General features: G+C 39.1%; 1 protein-coding gene across 1 annotated transcript; it reads left to right on the top strand.

Annotated features, from left to right (window-relative positions):
- Positions 1-208: 208 nt before the first annotated feature.
- CMTM6 (CKLF-like MARVEL transmembrane domain containing 6) lies at positions 209-17,072 on the top strand. Its single transcript, XM_012646887.1, has 4 exons — positions 209-469; positions 10,905-11,081; positions 13,510-13,608; positions 16,685-17,072. The coding sequence occupies exons 1-4, from the start codon at positions 332-334 to the stop codon at positions 16,820-16,822; spliced, it is 552 nt and encodes a 183-aa protein (XP_012502341.1). The 5' UTR covers positions 209-331; the 3' UTR covers positions 16,823-17,072.
- Positions 17,073-20,472: the final 3,400 nt, after the last annotated feature.

Below are 20,472 nucleotides of genomic sequence, written 5' to 3'. Positions count from 1 at the left end.
GAAGATTGAGGGAGGTGAGAAATAAATCAAAAGCCCACAGAAAGAACTCGAATCTTGGGCAAAAGCCAGAATCCCAAGAGCTAACAGACAACTTTGAGGAGGGGTTAAGGTCTGGGGCGAAACGGTAGTGGGAGCGGGAGTGGGTAGGGAAGGCGGGGCGGGCGGGGGACGCGGCGAGGGAAGGCGGGGGCGAGGGCGGAGCCGGCAGGAAGCTGGGGAGGAGGCCCAGGAAGTGACGGCCTTCTGCGCTCCCGGGGACTTCTGGAGTTAGCGAAGTCCGCGAAGTCAGTGACGCTGCTGCTGCGGCCGTCGCGTTCCCCGGCCCTGGGCGATGGAGAACGGAGCGGTGTACAGCCCCACCACGGAGGAGGATCCGGGCCCCGTCAGAGGCCCCCGGAGCGGCCTCGCCGCCTACTTCTTCCAGGGCCGGCTCCGTTGGTACCGGCAAGTTCTCAAAGGCTTGCAGCTGGTGAGTCCGCGGCCCGGGAGGGCGAGCCTGGGCTGGGGAGGAGGGTCTGGCCTGGGGGCCGTCGGCCTGCGGGCTTGGGAGGCTGCCGAGCGGCTTCTTCTCAGCCTGCTTGTTCAGTAAGCGGCCGTTTCCACACCCCCGTTCCCTCCATCTCCGCCTGGGGAAGGGGGCGTTACCTTCCGCCCTCCCCTCCCGGCTTCCGCCGGGCGGCCCCTCATCCCCCGGCCTTTCCCCACCAGAGTCCCCGAAGACGACTAGGGCCACCGAGCAAGTTAGGCGGGTCCAGGAAATGCGTCGGAGGAGCCCCAAATCAGCCACTTAGACTTCTTTCACTCATCCTCTGTAACTACTTTCCTCTCTTCTCCCAGCTGTAACTCTGCATTATCAGCCAAAGTGCCTGTATTTAGACTGCGAAGTACTTTCTGTTTATCTTTCTCTGGCTTTTGCGGTTTTCCTGTTGCGAGCCCATGGAAGCAGTTTAACTTGGACAGGCGCTTCCGATATCACGCATGGCTTTGAGACGTGTGTGTATTTCCAGTAAATTGTCTTTCAGAAGTTTTGTATTCGTTGGAAAAGAATTATTTCTGAGTGAGCGATGTGTGTGTTCGAGGTAGAAAGTCAGAAGGACAGCTCTTTGTGTGTCTGTGAGGATAGCATATCTAGGGCATGGTATGCTTCTCTTTCCATTTCTTTGAGTTTCGGTTTATTTTAAGCAATTAAAGTGCCGTAAACCTTTTAAAGGAAATATCAAAGTACTTTTGTTCTGTTTACATTCGTGTTGAGCTGCTATTGTTGTACTGTTTCAACGAATGATGAGCAACATTTTCTACAAGAGGACCAGTTTGGGAAAAATCAGAATACTTAGAATGTTTATGGGTTTTGAGTTATTTATTTATTTAATTTATTTTTTGAGACAGGGTCTCACTCTGTTGCTCAGGCTAGAATACAGTGCCATCATTATAGCTCACTGCAGTCGCAGACTTATGGGCTGAAGCCATCCTCCTGCCTCAGCGTCCGAAGGAGTAGTTGGGACTACCCGAAGGCACCATCATGTCCAGCTGATTTTTCTTTATTTTGTAGAGATGAGGTCTAGTTTTGTTGCTCAGGCTGATCTTGAACTCCTGCCTTCAAGTGATCCTCCTGCCTTGGCCTCCTAAAGTGCTAGGATTACAGGGGCGAGCCTCCGCGTCTGGCTGGTTTTGTTTTGTTTTTTAACCATCCCAAGTAAAAAAATAGCTCATTGGTTTCCCCGGGAAGAACTTAAATTCTTACAACTCAGATGAGGAGAACTTAAATTCTTAGAACTCAGATGACCTACTTTTATTGAATAGAAAACAGAAACCTGGCACTGGTTTATGGCCACCAAAATGACCACATCTGGGGGTGACTGGAAAATCACTTGGAGGCAAGCGATAATATAGCCTATGGAACCCAAGAGGATCTGGTCCTGTCACTCTCCAGCCTTCCTCTAGATAGTTCCACACTGGCCACCTTTAATTTTTTTTTTTTTTCTTGAAACAGGGCCTTACTCTGTCTTCCTGACTAGAGTACAGTGGCCTCATCTAGCTCACTGCAGCCTCCAACTCACGAGCTCAAGTGATCCGTGATCCTTCTGCCTCAGCCCCCCGAGTAGCTGGGACTATAGGCGCTCACCACCACACCTGGCTAATATTTCTATTTTTTGTAGAGATGGGGTCTAGCTCTTGCTCAGGCTGGTCTCAAACTCCTGGCCTCAAGCAGTCTTTCCACCTAAGCCTCCCTAAGTGCTAGGGTTATAGGGGTGAGCCACTTCACCCAGCCCCTGCCTTTAATTTCTTACTGGCGATCAAGGGTTCCCTCCTGCCACTGTTCCTTTGCACAAGCTGTTACTTCTACCCAGACGTGCTTCCTTCTGCTCTTCTTGTCAGCTTGCCGGGGATTGTTTGATAGCTGTATTTCTCTGCAGTAAAGCTAAAATGTTTCTACATGAATGAATAGTAGAACTCTTCAGAACAGAATATTCATCTGAAGCATTCTTGCTGCTCAAAAGACATCGTCTGTGTTGGTTTGCTACCCATGAAATCTCATATTTTAAGTTGCTTTTATTTTTTCTTTCTAATCAAAAGTGGCAAAGCTAAAGTAAAATTTCTCATTACCTTATTATAGTTTAGTAAACTGTAGTTCCATATCTTCGGAATATGACACAACCAGATTCATTCCTTATCGCCAGAAAAAAAGAACACAACCAGAAATTTTGGTGGTAGATGTTATACTTGGACACAGAAGGGAAGATGAATTTGCCTTGAAAAGATTGTTAGACTATTCCTATTTGTTCTCTCTCCATCATTCAAAAGGAGAAATGGGGAAAGAATAAAAACTGATGTCTCTTCATGAAATCCATTTATTTATGGGGAGCTTGTTACAAGAATGCCTTCTTTAATATGGAGTTTTAAAAATATTTTTTCATTATTACCTTTCACTTGGATGATTACCTTTTTGTTCCTGCTTTGTCTGTTTTAATAATGTCTTATCTCTTCACAATAAAGTGTATTACAAGAGTTACCTGGAAAGTCCCAAGGAGGTTATATATGAAGTCAGTAAAAGTTGTCATCCACTCTGGGGCAGTTGGCAGGGTTTTCTTTGCCTTGACTCAAACTCTGCCTTTAGGTTGGTTGTTTTACTTTAGATGTTTCATTTTTAAAAGCTAAGTAGAATTGCAGAGCTTCAATAAGGAGATAACTGTAATGGAGAACGCCATAATCAGAAGAGGAGGTATTTTAACAAGGGACCTGCAAATCCTGTCAAAAAAAAATATTTTTTTTCCACGTCAGATGAGTAATGTGCTGATGTCTTAACAAGGTTTGAGGGAGGCACATCTCACACAGGCATGTGAAAACCCAGTCATCATGCTTATGAGCTACAAAAAGATCCCCTGTGAAATTATATTCGAAATGTTGTACATTTATATGTTTGGATACATTATTCTGGACCCACAAATCTTAGCAGATTCTCAAAGATCCCAAAAGAGAAAGGAAGACGTCTCTAAAACTTAAAAACCAGACACCGTGTATGTGCTTAGGAAATTCTTACACTGGAGTCCTAGGAAGTTGAATTGGATTACCTGAGGTTCTTTTCACTCTTAAGATTCTTTTTTCAAATCTCTGAGGCTCCGTGGGGTGTGCTGTAACAGAACTGAACACCGATGGGGTAGAGAGTGGAGCCTGCACACACATAGGAGGAGATGTAATTACATAGCTTTATCTGCCATTCAGATATGACCTGAACTTTGTCAAAACTTAAGCATCCCCTAACTGCCATCCACCCTTCCAGAGCTAAAGAAGAAATACTAAGTTGAGAATTCAATGTAATTACTAGAGTCCTAAATTTATACAATCAGTTTTTTAATTTATTCTATCCTTAGATCTGACCTTATGCTCATGTATTTTTTTTTTTTTGAGGGAGTTTTTGTTTTAAGGGGAGAATTGACATTTGGTAACCTAATTGCTTGCTAATAAGCTGGTGCAATGACCTAAATATATGTAATTTTCTCTCTGCAGCAAGCTCCCCATTGTTTCTGTGCTATCAATTGAACGTCCTTATGGCTGCACAGTACTGGGATTATAGTCATTCTTCAGGCAAGCAGTTTTAGGATTCACCAGTGATTTTCAGCATATTACATTTTAAATAATGTTATTCTGAAAGTACAAAGAAATAAATCACTTAGAAGCAATTTCTTATGTTGATGCTCTTTTCATTATTTCAGTGTGAAAATTGATACGTACTAAGTCGAAATGTTCTATTTTTTCCTTGAAGAAGATCCATAATGTCAGCAAATTATATCTTTGAACGCTTGTAAGAATAAATATTTGCCTAAGGCAAGGGAAGCCTAATCTATTTCTTCAAACTGACAAGATGTTTTTATTTGAACCTTACTATAACTATAAGGTTTTTAATAGCAAGTTCATTAATTTATAAATTCATATAATTTTATAGATAGAGCCTTATAATTAATGGCAAACATTAAAAAGTTTTTTATAAAAAAATTTTAGGTAGTAGACTGTTAAAGATAAATGATAGAGAATTAGTATTTAATATAATGACTTTTAATATTAAGGAAGAGTTGAATTTTCAGAAAAGGCAGTGAAACTGAAATGGAGAAAGATTCGGGGTAGTTATCATCTGAATGTTTAAATCACCAGAGCTGTGAGTAAGACCATCTTTTAGTCACTGAGACTTCCCAAATGTGTTGACCCTAGCAAATTGCTTTTAATGCATGGTTTAATAGCACAAAGGGAAATACACGAAACTGCAGTTGTAACTTCAAAAACCCAATCTTACAGGGAAAACCTATACAAACATGCATAATTGTAAATGAACTTAATAAATGGTGTTTCACGGGGGGAACAAGTACAGAGTGGATGTCAGGAGACGTGGGTTCTTGTCTATGCCTGGATAACTTGGAGCTTAGCTTGTCAGAAGCTTACTTCCTGTAAACATGGGAGTGGGAGAGTGCCCTCCCAACTCTGAAAGCTTGGTAATTTCCTTAATTATATTTGGGCAAAATTGTATGTCATTAGAAGGAGCTACATTGAGTATACAGTTGTTAGGTACTTAGCTTAATATTCAGCAAGCAGTATTTAGCGTGATGACTTCATGCTATTGAGAACAAAACTGTTTACCAAAAATAATAATTGAGCCTTTTTACTTATGGGTTACGTTTACCATTAACTTCTTACCTAATTCAGTGATATTTTCTCTCTTCCTATTCTTTCTTTTTTTTTTTTTTTTGAGACAGTCTTGATCCGTTGCCCGGGCTAGAGTGCCATGGCATCAGCCTAGCTCACAGCAACCTCGAACTCCTGGGCTCAAGTAATCCTCCTGCCTCAGCCTCCCGGGTAGCTGGGACTACAGGCATGTGCCACCATGCCCAGCTAATTTTTTCTATATATATTTTTAGTTGTCCAGCTAATTTCTTTCCATTTTTAGTAGAGACAGGTCTCGCTCTTGTTCAGGCTGATCTCGAACTCCTGAACTCAAACGATCCGCCCTCCTCAGCCTCCCAGAGTGCTAGGATTACAGGCGTGAGCCACCGCGCCCGGCCTCTCTCTTCCTATTCTTGACCACTTCAGTATTTAATGCTGGTGACCACCTATTTCTTGAAATTCTTCCTTCCCTTAACTTCCACACTTTTTTCTTTTTTAATGCAAGAAAAGTCTGCTTACCCAAAAAATCAACTAAGAAATATGATTAAAATAAAATAAGCCACTCTCCTACCTTCACACTGCCACTCTCCCAGGCATCACTGCTTTATTAACAGTTTGGAGTATGTTTATTTGCTTTTTAAGGAGTTTTCCTAGGTTTTTTTGTTTTTTTTTTAAACACTTCCTGTGACTTGCCCTGTGCTAGTTGCCTTTTCCCTCCTACTCTTGAATTGTAGAATTCCTCAGGCCCCACCCAACCCTCTGCTCCTCCTGTCTTCTAACCTACTAAATCACGCAGATGTTCCTGCTGCCTTCATCTAGAAGTCCGTATTCCCTTGCATAATCATTACATAAACACACCCAACTCCTTAACCATTTTTTTTCATTATCTCCATCCAGTTAGGTCAGTTGCCTTATTATCTTTTGGACTTACCATGCAAATTCTTGCTTTTATGAATCTGTTCTTTTTCATCACCCACCTGGAATGTCCTCTGCCTGTCCAAATTCTGTGTGTCTCGCGACCCTGGTTTGAGTCCTGCTTTTCCATTCATCCTTCTCCAGCTACTCTGAATATTTTCCTGAGATTTTCTAAACTTACTTATAAGGAATGCTCAATTACGTGGTATAAAATATATTGTTTTTTTATTTTTTCTTGTACATTGTTCTTGTTACTCCATCATTACTCGTTCCTATACATATTACAGTGTTGGATATATAATATTCAAATATACTTTGTACTAGAGCTGTGGTCCCCAACCCCTGGGCCATGCACTGGTACCAGTCCGTGGCCTGTTAGGAACCGGGCCACACAGCAGGATGTAAGCGGCAGGCAAGTGAGGGAAGCTTCATCTGTATTTACAGCCGCTCCCCATCACTTGTGTCACTGCCTGAGCTCTGACTCCTGTCAGATCAGCATTAGATTCTGCATTATGGTGAGCTGTATAATTATTTCATTATATATTACAATGTAATAATAGAAATAAAGTGCACAATAAATGTAATGTGCTTGAGTCATTCTGAAACCATCCCACCACCCCCTACCCCTGACCCCCTTCACTTTCCCAACCCCTGTTCATGGAAAAAGAATGAGACCTTGTCTGTACAAAAAGTAGAAAAAAAAATTAACTGGGCATGGTGGCATGTGCCTGTAGCACCCTCCCGCCCCCCCCAAAAAGGTTCAAGATCAACTATTCTCAAACCCCGATTAGAGTTTTGGGCTGGCATCTTCTCACAGTTAATTGACTTTATATACCTGAGGTATATTTTGAGAATTTCTCATAGAGAAACTCTTAAAACTTGGGTAAGATTTAACATAGAGGCAAGAGTAAAGCAAGTGGAATATTAGACATTTAGTATTTTATTATACTGTAGTCATGTAAAAACTCATCCTATAATTATAATTATAGGAGATTGAGGAAGTACCTCTACACAGTGACCTGGGATTTGTCTTGTCACTTTATATCCTATGGGGCAATGATTGGGAATGTCTCATCTAACATCTGTTTGAGGGAAGTTATTTGGGATGTGCTGGGCTATGTCATGCCTCACTAACTTATGGGAAATCAGAGGGATAGGATCTATTTTCATCCTTATATAAATTCTTTTAAGTTGCAGTTGTGGGGATATATATGAATTTTTTATTGCCAGTAGGAGGAGGGGAAATCCCTTAGAGGCTTTGGATACCAATTTAGATATGACAGCTTTTTTTTCTTTACTTTTTATTTTGAAATAATTATAGATTCACAGGAAGCTGTAAAAAAATGTACAGGGAGGTCCCATGCACTCGTGTGTGTGTGTGTGTGTGTGTGTGTGTGTGTGTGTGTGTGTGTGCGTGTGTTTCTGTGCAGTTTTATCCCATGTATAGCTTCCCATAATCATCGCTACAATCAAGATACTAAACTGTTCCATCCACACAGGGCTTCCTTGTGCTACCAGTTTATAGCCACGCCTTCCCACTTTCCCTGGCCACCACCAACTTGTTCACCATGGCTGTAATTTTTGTTATTCAGAGAATGCTGTATAATTGGATTCATGCAGTATGTAACCTTTTGAGATTGGATTTTTTTTACTTTGCATAATTCTCTGGAGATTTATGTAGGTCATTGCGTGTCAGGTTTGTTCATTTTTATTGCTAATATTCCGTGGTATGGATGTACCGTAGTTTAACCATTGCCGGACATCTGGGTTGTTTCTAGTTTGGGGCCATCATGAATAAAATTGTTATACACATTCATGTACTAGTTTTGGCACGAACATAGTTTTCATTTCTGTGGGATAAATGCCCAAGAGTGCGGTTGCTGGCTCATATGGTAGATGCATGCTAAGTTTTTTAAGAAACTGCTAAACTTTTTCAGAGTGGCTATATCATTGACTTCTTCTGGAAAATGTTTTGTAGGATCAGATGTTTGTAGGATCAGATTATATACTATGAAGTCTATCTGTTAATTTTGGTAGCAGTCTTGTTGCCATTTGGCCTGACTGGGGTGAGATGGCATTTCCCTTTAGCCATTGACTTGGATCATCAGTCATTTTGATGGTTTTGGCACTCAGAAGGAAATTCCCTCAGCTTCCACAAAACCAACACAAACTGCCCAAATGAACCACTCTCTTCCCTCCTATTTCTAGAGAAGAATTAGCCCCAAACCTGAGCCCTGAATCCTCTCTTTAGAGAGCCTTTTTTTCTACCTCTGTCTTTAGACCCACTCATCTTATTAGTTTCTACCTAAGCATTTAAACATGCTCAGTTCTCTCCCAGCATGAAATTCCTTTTTCGTTAACATCATCCACTGCTACCCTATCTGGCCACTCTCTCCCAGCCACTCTTTTTTTTTTTTTTTTTTTTGAGACAGAGTCTCACTGTGTTGCCCGGGCTAGAGTGCCGTGGCGTCAGGCAAGCTCACAGCAACCTCAAACTCCTGGGCTCAAGCAATCCTCGTGTCTCAGCCTCCCAAGTAGCTGGGACTACAGGCATGCGCCACCATGCCTGGCTAATTTTTTCTATATATTTTTTTTAGTTGTCCAGCTAATTTCTTTCTATTCTTAGTAGACATGGGGTCTCACTCTTGCTCAGGCTGGTCTTGAACTCCTGACCTTGAGCAATCCTCCCACCTTGGCCTCCCAGAGTGCTAGGATTACAGGCGTGAGCCACCACGCCCGGCCCCAGCCACTCTTCTTGACTGTGCTATCCATGCTCCACTGCCTTGTCCTTCCTTACTTCCCAATATGCAGTACTCTAATCTAGCTTCTCTACCTGGCTATGCTGGAGTTTTTCTTGCTGATGTTACCAGCAACCTTCTCATAGCTCAGTCTAATGTAGGTGTTTCAGTGTTGTTCCTACTTGACCTCTAAGTAGCATTTAGCACTCACTCTTGATCCCTCTATTTTTGTGGAAATACTTTTTTCTTGTCTGCTACCCCTTTGGCTTGCTGTTCCTAGTTGTTTTTTTGCTGGTGTTTCCTCCTCTGTATATCCCTTGAATCTTGGGATTCCTCCGAGTTCTGCATAAGGCCAACTTTCCTTATTCTGGGTGATCTCATCATTTTACTTGGCTGCCTCCCACATCTTTATCTGCATCTCAAACTGCTCCCCTGAGCCCTGAGCTCCAGACCTATATATTCATTTGCCTCCTAGCTACCTTTCCATCTAACTCTTCCACCGACCCCCTCAATCACAGCGCATTTAAAAAGGAATCCATTCTCTCCCCAACATCCTTGCCTGTTAAAAAGAAAAAGAAAAAAACCTGATTCTTTCATCATGAGAACCAGTATGTTAATACCACGTATACATCAGTGGGAGTGTTGTTAAAACCCATCTGCATTTAATTGGGTTGCCCATTAACCAGAGTTAACATTCTCCATTCACCATGCTAAGCATCCTCACCCCACACCTGACACCCACAGCCTGTCATGGCCAGTAGGTGCCTCCTTAGTGCTCCAGCACTCTCGCTCCTGTCATCAGTTGAGTGGTGGTATTCCCATAGCGATCTATGCTAACTACACTTTTATGGTCAAACATTTAATTAAATATTACACATACTAAAATTGAGTGTGAAAAGGAATTGTTTCTATGGAAACTAAATTGAATGCTTTGGAAAGACTGAAAGATAAGTTACTGAAATATTTATCTGCTGTGGAATTAAATAAGAGCAAGGCAGCTATACAAGGCTAGTAAAACTAGACTGACTGTAGAAAGGTTATGTATGCACTTTGTTTCTCAAGTGTCCAGGACCTCACTCTGCTTCAAATCACATCCATCTGGAAGTGGTAGATGATGGTGAAAATGATTAAGGCAGAAAGCATGATGTGGAATTCCAGTCAGTAGACCCATACTCAAAAGACCCACTTCAAAAGATTGATGAATAAATGTGCCTTTTTCTTTTATGTTAAATAAAGTGTTTAAAGTACATATGTATTATCTCATGTCCCACTTTATTTGTACTCAGCCTGTCTGATAAGAGCTTCTACTGCATCTTTCGGTGATTAGCTACTCTTCTTCATTACTACCGCCCTGGCCACTGTGTTTTCCCCTATTTCCTACATCAGCTTCCCAGCTGGATGTCTGCCCCAAGTTTTCCCCTACCTGCGTTTCCTTCTCCATATCTAGCCAGCAAGAACTACTAAAAGCATAAAGCTGATCATGTCACTCCTTTACTTTACAACTCTTAAAATCCAGATTCCTTAAACTAGTTAATGAGGACGTTTAGATCTGGCTTCAGCTTACCTCTCTAGCCTCATAATAATTTTTGTTCTGCTATTCCCATCCCTGAAACTCTACACTTCAGCCATGTTGATTTGACTCACTTTCACAGTTCAATTGGGGTAGTAGTGGGGTGTGTGTGTATGTGTGCGTGAGGGAGTGCTGTGCTGTCCTACCTCTGGGCCTTTCTATATATTGCTTCTCTGCCGGGAACTTCTCTCCCTGTCTCTCACCTCCAAAACCGATCCTACTGTCCTTCAGGTCTCAGCTTTCCTTCAGGAAGCCCTTCCTGACCCCCAATTTGAATGCCTCTCCTGTGTGCTTTTATAACAACACCCTGTATTTCCCTTGTTTTGGCATTTAGCACACGTTAGTTAATTATTTGTTTACCTGTGTTTCCTTCAAGGCAGCCAAACTGTAAATTCTGTGTAGATAGGGTTTATTCATTAATCTTGTTTGCCATAGTTTCCATGTTATAAACATTTGAGTAAACAGATGCTATCTGAATTCTGTAGGTTCTCTAAAAAACACTTAAATATAGTGTTTTGCTTCTTTTGTAGTTGCTGTCTCTGCTGGCCTTTATCTGTGAAGAAATTGTATCACAGTGTACTTTGTGCGGAGGACTTTACATTTTTGAATTTGTAAGCTGCAGTGCCCTTCTTCTGAGTCTCCTTATGTTGGTGGTGTATTGCACTCCCATTTATGACAGAATTGATGCCAACAAAGTAAAATTATTGGTAAGTGTGAAAAGATGTAGTCCCTATATTAAGTGCATAGCGATTTTGTAATCTTGCATAGTTTTGTTGTTCAAAGTAGTAATGCTTTCAAAACTCAGCAACACAAAAAAGACACTATCCATTGTTCCAACTCTCTGCCTCTAAGCAACTCAGTTTCTTTTGCCAAGGGGATGATAGGGAAAGTGAGATTGGAATGAGAGTGACAAACACTGCCAATAATTCACAATTATTGGTGGTTTAATTTAATTCACATTTGACTGTAAAAAAAAAAAAAAAAAAAACCTAGGACTTTGTCACTTTTGATTTCTCACATTTCAGAATGTCACTTATTGGTTTTACAATTATTGATTGTGTGCCTATTACATGCAAAGCATTATACTAGATACTGGAGATAGAGAAATGAACTAATGTGAGATATTTCTGGAGCTTCTAAATAAGACGACAGTTTTACCTATATTTTGCTTTGATTTGATTATGAAAAAAAGTTGTCCATAAGTAAATTAAGAATGCATTGTTGAATCCTTTGTTCAGAAATTTCCTTATAAAATTGTACTTGGGAGTCTAAATGCTTAACTTTCTAAAGACTTAGTCTGCTGACCCTGTGTTTTTATTTGAGTGTGGTTTGGATTTGAGGGATGACAGATGAAATAATGAACATAATTTTTTAAGTTAAAAAATTAAAAAATAAAAGTTGATGCCAAACAGTTAAAAATAACTTTGAAAAACAAATGGAGTCTGAGTGTCTGAATCAAATCCATCAAGCATATGATGAGAACATACACACAGTTCTTGATGTGGCCATTTGTGGGACATTTACTATATGCCTGGCGCTGATGTAAGTACCTTCCATGGATTAACTCTAATCTTCAGAATCACTTTCTGAAGAAGATAGTTTTATTATTCCCATTTTGCAGGTAAAGAAACAGAGGCACAAAGACATGAGGTAACTAGTTGAAAGTCACATCATTAGGAAGTGGTAGAGGCGGGAATTACTCAGGTAATCTGGCTCTAGACCTCATGTTTATTGAGCACTCACTGCATTATTCTGTCTCAAGGTGATTGTCTTATTTAAATACCTCCTTCAGTGTACTCCAAATATTAGGGAATAGAGTTTTATATTTGTATGTAACAGATTTGAAATAATCAAAAAAATAAAAAATGGAGAAAGTACCACAGAAAAACATCTCTTTTAGAAGCAAAGAGAAAACTTCTTAAATTTTTTATAAGTATTAAGTGAACGATTGACCGTATAAGAATTCTGTGTTGGATAGTTTTATTGATATTAGGTTTAGTTGGAGGTTGTATTTCAGAAAACTCAAAAAGTGTCAGGCTTAAAACACTTTGAAGTGGCTATCATTTTACCAGTTCCTCCTCTGAATTAAGTATGTAAGTGACAGTTTTCAGTTAGCATATGAGAGCCTTATGAAGTAAGGCCTGTGAGAGCACTTGGAAACCCATGAAGCATCTCAGCATTGAAAGCTGCATTATGATGAGATGTGGTAGCTTTTATGTAGTAGATAAGCTCATCATACAAGCTCATTTTGGATTACCCACTTGGAACACTTGAAGGCAATATATTATTCCAGGAAGCTTACGTGTGTAAAAAACACTTGGCATATTTGTATTTAGTTAATGATGGGTGATTTTTTTTAATTCTCTCTTTTCCAAACTGCTTTCAGAGCACAGAAGTACTCTCAGAGATGCCAGGCTAGCATAGAATACTTTGTAAGGAAAGAAAAATGCTTTTTCCGGCCGGGCGCGGTGGCTCACGCCTGTAATCCTAGCACTCTGGGAGGCCGAGGCGGGCGGATTGTTTGAGCTCAGGAGTTCGAGACCAGCCTGGGCAAGAGCGAGACCCCATCTCTACCAAAAACAGAAATGAATTAATTGGACAGCTAAAAATATATAGAAAAAATTAGCCGGGCATGGTGGCGCATGCCTGTAGTCCTAGCTACTTGGGAGGCTGAGGCAGTAGGATTGCTTGAGCCCAGGAGTTTGAGGTTGCTGTGAGCTAGGCTGACGCCATGGCACTCAGTCTAGCCAGGGCAACAAAGTGAGACTCTGCCTCAAAAAAAAAAAAAAGAAAAATGCTTTTTCTGCTGAAAGTAAGATGGAACTGTAATAAATGCTTTGACTTTGATAATTTTAATACATCCTGTAGAGAAAGAGGGCACACACACATGACCTTTTGGAGGACTGTTTTTATTAAATGATTATTTTGTAATGTACTCTCTCAATACGCCCAGCGCAAAGTGTAGATAGTGTTTCTTTACAGGGTATGTATTGAATGCCAAAAAGTTAGAAGCTGGGGTATGTAAGTTTGGATTGTGTCAAGAGAAAAAGTTATTGAAGCCTTTTAAAATTAAACCATTTGTTTCCATGAATCTAACCATACTGTATTCCTTATGTGTTTTATATGTATGCACAGGATTTTTACATTACTTTGGCAACAGGATGTTTATTTTTGCTGGCATCCATCATTTTTGTTTCCACGCATGACAAGACCGCAGCTGAATATGCTGCAATTGTAAGTACTTTGTATTTTTAACTCTGCTTATTTTTGTTTATTTAGAAATATGGAATTTGGAAAGTACTTGACAAGTTATACAACATGCTGTCTTTCAACTTATTTTTTAGTGTAATTTTGAATAGAAGACCTAAAAGCAAATAAATATGATAGCCTTAAAAACCTAGAACCTGTCTAGAATTTGAGTTTTGTTAACAAAAATCCATCTACTCCACATATAAACATGTTATACTGCTCATGGAAGTAGTAAAATTGACTTTAGTATCTTACATTTCTCTACTTTTCAGTTCAAACAAAAGCACACCCACATGCCAGGTGCTGTTCCAGGTGTAGAAAATACACAGGAGAGCCTGGAACATTAGCACATGCCTGCAGTCCCAGCTACTGGGGAGGCTGAGGTGGGAGGATCTCTTGAGCCCAGCAATTTCAAGCTATAGTGGGCTGTGATTGCACCTATGAATAGCCACTGCACTTCAGCCTGGGCAACATAGCAAGACCCCATCTCTATTAAAAAAAGAAAGAGAGAATACATAGGAGAAATGACTTAAAGGTTGAGTCTAGTAAAGGAGATAGGTAAATAAATTGTAATGGAGTACGTCAAATGAACCAACAGAAGTTGGTCTAGACAGCAGTTTCAGTGGGTAGTTCATCAAGACTTTCCAAGGAGTACTAGGAGCGATAGTTTTTGAAGAAATCAGTTTTCAACTTTATAATCTCCATATGTAGTCCGTCTTAAAACTAGTATGTCTGAGAATTCATCTTGGTGGAGGAGTCTCGCCAGTTCTTTCCCATCTTCCCTTTCATAGTCACCCTCTCCCCCCCACGAAGAAATAAGAAAAATGTGTTCGCCTGTCCCAAGTCTTACTATGGTACATTGCCCTGAGTTGTAAAACAAAACAAAACAAAAAACCCTTGAGTACAACAAAAGGAAAATAAAAATTCAATTTTTATCTGAAATCCTTGGCGACAGATTTTTAATTTTTTTTAGAATTCAAAACATCCTGGATTTGGAAAGGTAATACCGTGCATTTACAATATTATACAATACCATTTGAGGGCCTGGGGCAGACCCTGTAATCCAACGTATTTCTGAAACAAAACATGAATATTTATAGTAAAACGGATAAGTGAAGACTGTAAATAGTCTTACTTCATGTCAATTTTGAGTCAAATAAATCATGAAAACTTTGAGGTTTTTGTAGCTTTTTGGGTTTCAGAATTGCAAATCAAGGATCATGGACCTGGAGTGGTATCAGTGTTGTGAACTTGAATGCCTAATAACTGGATAACAAATCCTCTTGTAAATCAGGTGGTTTCCAATTAATACTTTGTTTTTAGGAAATTGAAGTTGTAATTAATAGAGTCATCAGCTAATAGATCATTAAAACTACTTTTATGATACAACAACTCAAAAGGAGTTCAGAGATTACATGGCTACAATGTATCTACCTGTTCATGTGACTACATTTTCTTTGCACTTACGTGTGTTGAAAAGAAAACATCGCAGTAACATCAATGCTGAACGTTGATTCATTCTAGCAATAAGTAATATTTATCCATGAGTACATAAACAAATTGAAGAGAAAAATCAAAGTTTTAATAAGATCTTATGGTTAATTTCAGTTTATACACATATTTTTGTTGCAGAGGAATATGATATGGTGATTGATACAATGGGAGTATAAAAATATGTTACTATAAAAATCTGTGGGGGAAGTGAAATGAAGTTGAAGAAAAATTAGTTCTAGGGGAAAAAATTCCCAGCTATTAGAAAGAGTTTGTTTATATGTTTTAATTAGATGATGTTTTAGATTGTTACAGTATTTAGATTTCATTGGCCATATTTAATAGTGAATGATAGTTTAAAAAGTCAGTATTTATAATATGCTGGAAATTACCCTTTGAAACTATTTAAATTACAAAAAGTTTTATAGACTTCAAGGAGTGAGGGAGTTCACTTTTCAAGAAAAAATTGGGAAGTATGTGAGCAAAAGAGCTGGAAGATCTCTTGTCTGGATTGTATAGATAGTATAGAGGGCCCTATATGGACTGGGGCTCTCTGAGGTGGTGACAGCTTCATAGACAAGGTCTGCATTTGAAGTATTCAAGAAGTTTGCTAGGAAAATAAGGGGATAGATGCTATCAAGCCCAAGTAAAGACTCTACAGGGGAGAAAGACTTTGGTTTTGAGGGTGAATTGATAATTAAATTTAGGCTGGATATGTTGGGGACATCCAGGTGAATTAATGAATTTGGAGCTCAGTTTACTATATGGTGAAATGAGGCAGAAGGCATAGTCTTTGGGGGAAGGGGGAGGGGAAGGGTCAGGAAACTGCAACAGACTGTAACAGAATGTTAAAAATCATGGAGGTGGAGTGTCAGAGTTGGGAGAGACTTGAGCTATCACCTACATCAGTTTTCTTTACAGAGCACTTCTTTGGCGCCCATTTTTTTAAGGGTTTTGCTAGTGTAGCTAAATTTGAAATATGGTCTTCTGTCTCTTGACAAAATTCTCAGAATGTTTGATCATATGTCAGAAGAGTAAATGAGGAAGTGATTTAAGGAAGAGGAAGTAGGTAGTGGTGTCATGTCACTGTGTCATTACAATGTGACAATTAACTGGAAAATGTATTTTAGGTAATTTAACCCAATAGTATCTTCAAGATGAAATTTCTTTTTGTCCATTTTCGCCTAGGCTGAGTTGCCTACTCACATATTTCTGGTATCACGTCTGTGGGTCATTCTAACTGTTGCTAATAATCCTGTGTTTTGTATCATTTTATAGGATTTAATTTTCATCTACTAATATTAGTTTCGTAGATTAGCATTATGCACATACACATGCACACATATTTGTATTTTGTGAGACTTTGACTAATAGCCATTATTCTGGAAGTTTTTCTTTTATAACTTGCCATTTTTTGATGACTTTAAAATGTTTTTTTACCATTAAAAGTAGTGTGTATAAGGTAAAATTGATGAACATCTTGCTTTTATGAAGCACTCTCAGAGCCAAGTAGAACTTGTGAGATTATATTCCAAAATTCCTCATAGAACCTTTCCCCCTTTTTCCTCAGGTGTTTGGATTTATAGCAAGTTTTATGTTCCTGCTTGACTTTGTTGTTATGTTCACTGAAAGACGACAGGAGTCCCAGAGGAGAAAACCTGAGAATACCCCTAGGACAGAACCTCTCACTGAACCACTTAATGCTTAAGGACCCTGGAAAGCAGTTGTTATGTAAGGTAGTGATTTTGTGTTGTGATGCCTGAGCCCCGGCAGAAGCTCTTGGAGAATTTGTGTAATTGTTTAAACCACTTCTTTTGGAGAACAGGAGGAAAGGCAGGAAGGCAGTTTTATCAATATTGTGTCAGTCACCACAAATTAGATGGTTTAAAAAATAATTTTAATTAAAAAAAAATAATGGTTAAAATATAGATCAAATGGAGACTTGGGGGTGGGTGGGAGGTGGAAGGCAATTGTTTTTTTAAATGACACAGATCAACTGATGATAAATGATTCTGTCATTGTGTTATAGAGCATTCTGTTATGCAGGTTAGTTTCCAAATTATGCTTTATGGTTGTATAAACAGCATGATTATATTCATCATTTAGAAATTTTTATTTTTAAATTAATTTGCTTAGCTTTTGGTTTGTTTTAATGATTAGAATATGTTCTGTTAATGGGACTTTAATGTATATTTAAGAGACCAGTATTTTAAATGTTGGTCTAGGTGTTTTTCTTTAATATGTAATACCTGGCTTTACTGTATCTTACTCAGCCTTGAAATTATATTGTGATGATTTAGGATAATTATTAACTCTTTTGGATGCTTTTGTATAGCCTAATATAAAATGTCTGGAAGATGTTGGTATTGAATGTGTATAAAGGCAACAATATCAGCAGCCTCATGTTTATACTGCACTTTGGTTATTGATGTAAAGTAAAAGAAAAAAAGAATTATTATGTAACACATAAAAATTGAAGAAACTAATATCACTCCTAAGGACCAAAGATAAGATAGACTTTTTGGCCAAGATAATGAAAGTAATTATAAAAACAGGCTTTTGACCACTTACCCAGTATCTGAAGGGATGAGTTAGAAAATGATCCATTCCCTTGTTGGCATATGATTATTTTTACTAAAATTAGTACAGCTCTGCAGGCTTCTTTAGTGTTTTCTTTGGAGCCAGTCGTCTTTTTAGAACCCCAGCCTTTCATTTTTCATCTATTCAAGATATTCCCTTTTCTGTCTCCTTATCAGACAGAAATGGAGCCATGTGCAGCTTCATCATCTGGCAGAGCTGGGCCCCTGGCTACGAGTCTGTCTTGTTAGTTGTCTTTAGGTGGTCCAGAATCTTGGGCCCTTAATTGCGACGGGTGTGTAGCAGGATCTTTAAGGTTCTGTTTCCACATAGGCACTGCTCTCCTTTCTCTTTGGAGGAGACTGTCTTAAGAAAATGAATATCCAGAGAACTCTGCCCAGATTAATGCTGTTGGTGGTATAAGGGAGTAATCAGACCATTCTCCAGAGTTACTTTATAAGCAGTTCTGATAATTTGGAAGAATAGTCTGTTGCTGGCAGCCGTTTTAGAGCCAGACAGATACAGCACTTGAAATAGGACCTTTCTGTCAGAGTGGTTCACAGACTAGACCGTTATTGCCCTTCTGCTAGAGTTATGACCCGAGTCTCTAGTGTTAAGGTGATAAGCCCATATGTCAAGGTCCTTTTGTACTTTGGTGGAAGTCTCCTGGGATAGGTTTTCTATCTGAAACAGTGGAATCATGTTTCCAGTGATACAGTTTAATGACCCCATCCTTTTTAGTTTCTCATCTGCCGTTTATGTGCTGTAAATGGGTTTCAGTTGCATGAACGTGGCTAATGTGGTTCTCAGGAATTGGTCAGTATGGCCAGACATAGCTTCGACTCTGTCTCACTGACGGAGTACCTTACCTATTTATATCAGAGTTTGGATGCTAGTGTTAGTGATGATGTCATCACTATCTATTTGGGAGATAATGAAACCAATCATGGATGCTGTTTTTATTGGGTGTATCATCTAAGAGAGGAGAAATAGGAGGGTCTTGGGTTTAAGAATAAAGACTGATTCAGACAACCAGTTTATGGTAAGCAGATTATTGTAGAGTTTCATATCAGACTGTACCATTGTCATTTGAAGTGTCATCTATACCCATCTAGATTCATAGCAAATCATCTGGGCTACCTCAGAGTCACCACCCATGCACTGGGTGTAATCAAGATTGAGAGACATATTCTCAGCTGGCCTCACATATGTAGCATGTTGGCATTGAGCTTCAGCTCTGCTTGTTCTGAGATTTCACCTCCATTTGTTTCATTGGTGCAGAAATGGGTCTCTTAGTTGGCCACTGAATTCTTTCCTTTTCAGAAAGATACGTTCACTGGTATTTTGGGTCACTCTTGGAACCTTCCTTCACATTGGTTTTTTATGAAACCCATGAACGGTTAGCCTCTCTCTTCTATTATAGAAGGAAATAAGAGAGTAAAAAGACCGTTATAAATAAGTTCAAGGAGAACTTGGGACCAGAAACCACTATTACATACAGAAAAGGGTAAATTCAATAAACTCAAACTTAAAATAATTTTTTATTAATAGCTATGGTAAATTTAATTTGTTACATTTTATACAAATAAATTGTTTAGAATGGTTAAGGGAAATGCATTTACAGTACAAAAATTTTATAATTACTGTACTTATGTTCTGTTTGAGTACTGGGAAATGTATTTTTACATTGTTTATAGCCAATCATTTTTCTATTTGTCAATTTAAATCCTGTGAGTCTTTTTTGATCTCTCTTAATGTCAAATTTTGTAGTCTTCTTTTTAAATAAATCCATTTAATTAAAATGTTCTACCTTTGTCATTGTTTATTACAGAAGCATGATGTTTAGATGAAAGCTTTCTCTATAGTTTTGGGAGTTGACTCTATATGCTCGTCGAGTACCTATATAGAATTTTAGACTGTGGATCTACCCAAGTATGACTCTACCCAGGCCAGAAAAGAAACAAATCCATTTCCTATCCATGAGCTGTCCTGCTCGTTGGAAAGTTAGAATACACATTTAAACATTTTTAGGGAGTCACATGTGAAGCGTTATAAAAGAATGTTACAGACTGTGAACGCTTTTAAATACTTCCAAAGAAGCAAGTTTAGACTCTCCACCACATTTCTAGATGTGGCTAATAATGCTAAAAACAAAATAGACATATTCTCTAACAGACTGTTCAATGATTAGGAAAGCATGAAGCAAAACTAGGGTGGTTCTTGTAAAGCTACAGCTATTTGTATAGTTTGCAAAATTCCTGCCTCCAGCCTGTGAGAATAACAAAGTCTTTATAGTCATCAAGAACTCATTGGAATTTGTACATTCTTCAGGGTTTTGTGTTTTATTTTGATAAAGAGCATTGTATCAATGTGCAATATGCTGTAAGGAGCAGAAGACCTACATTAGCTGTGTCTTAAACAGTAAGGAAAACTTACTTAACAGGAAGTCTGGGTAGGGCAATTCCACCACTGGTAAATTTGTGGCTGCATTATAATTCTAACAGTATAGTAATATGTATCATAGCAAATTGGGGTGATAAAAGGTGGGAAGTATTGTCTTTCCTCCAACATTTTTACATTTGGCTACTTTTTTTTTTTTTTTGAGACAGAGTGTCACTCTGTTGCCCGGGCTAGAGTGCCATGGCGTCAGCCTAGCTCACAGCAACCTCAAACTCCTGGGCTCAAGCGATCCTCCTGCCTCAGCCTCCCTGGTAGCTGGGACTACAGGCATGTGCCACCATGCCCGGCTAATTTTTTCTATATATTTTTAGCTGTCCAATT

This window comes from Propithecus coquereli, unplaced genomic scaffold (genome assembly GCF_000956105.1).
Source record: "Propithecus coquereli isolate 6110/MARCELLA unplaced genomic scaffold, Pcoq_1.0 Scaffold251, whole genome shotgun sequence".
NCBI lineage: Eukaryota > Metazoa > Chordata > Mammalia > Primates > Indriidae > Propithecus > Propithecus coquereli.
Note: the sequence above shows the minus strand (reverse complement) of the source record. Positions and strands in the feature narration are given on the sequence as shown.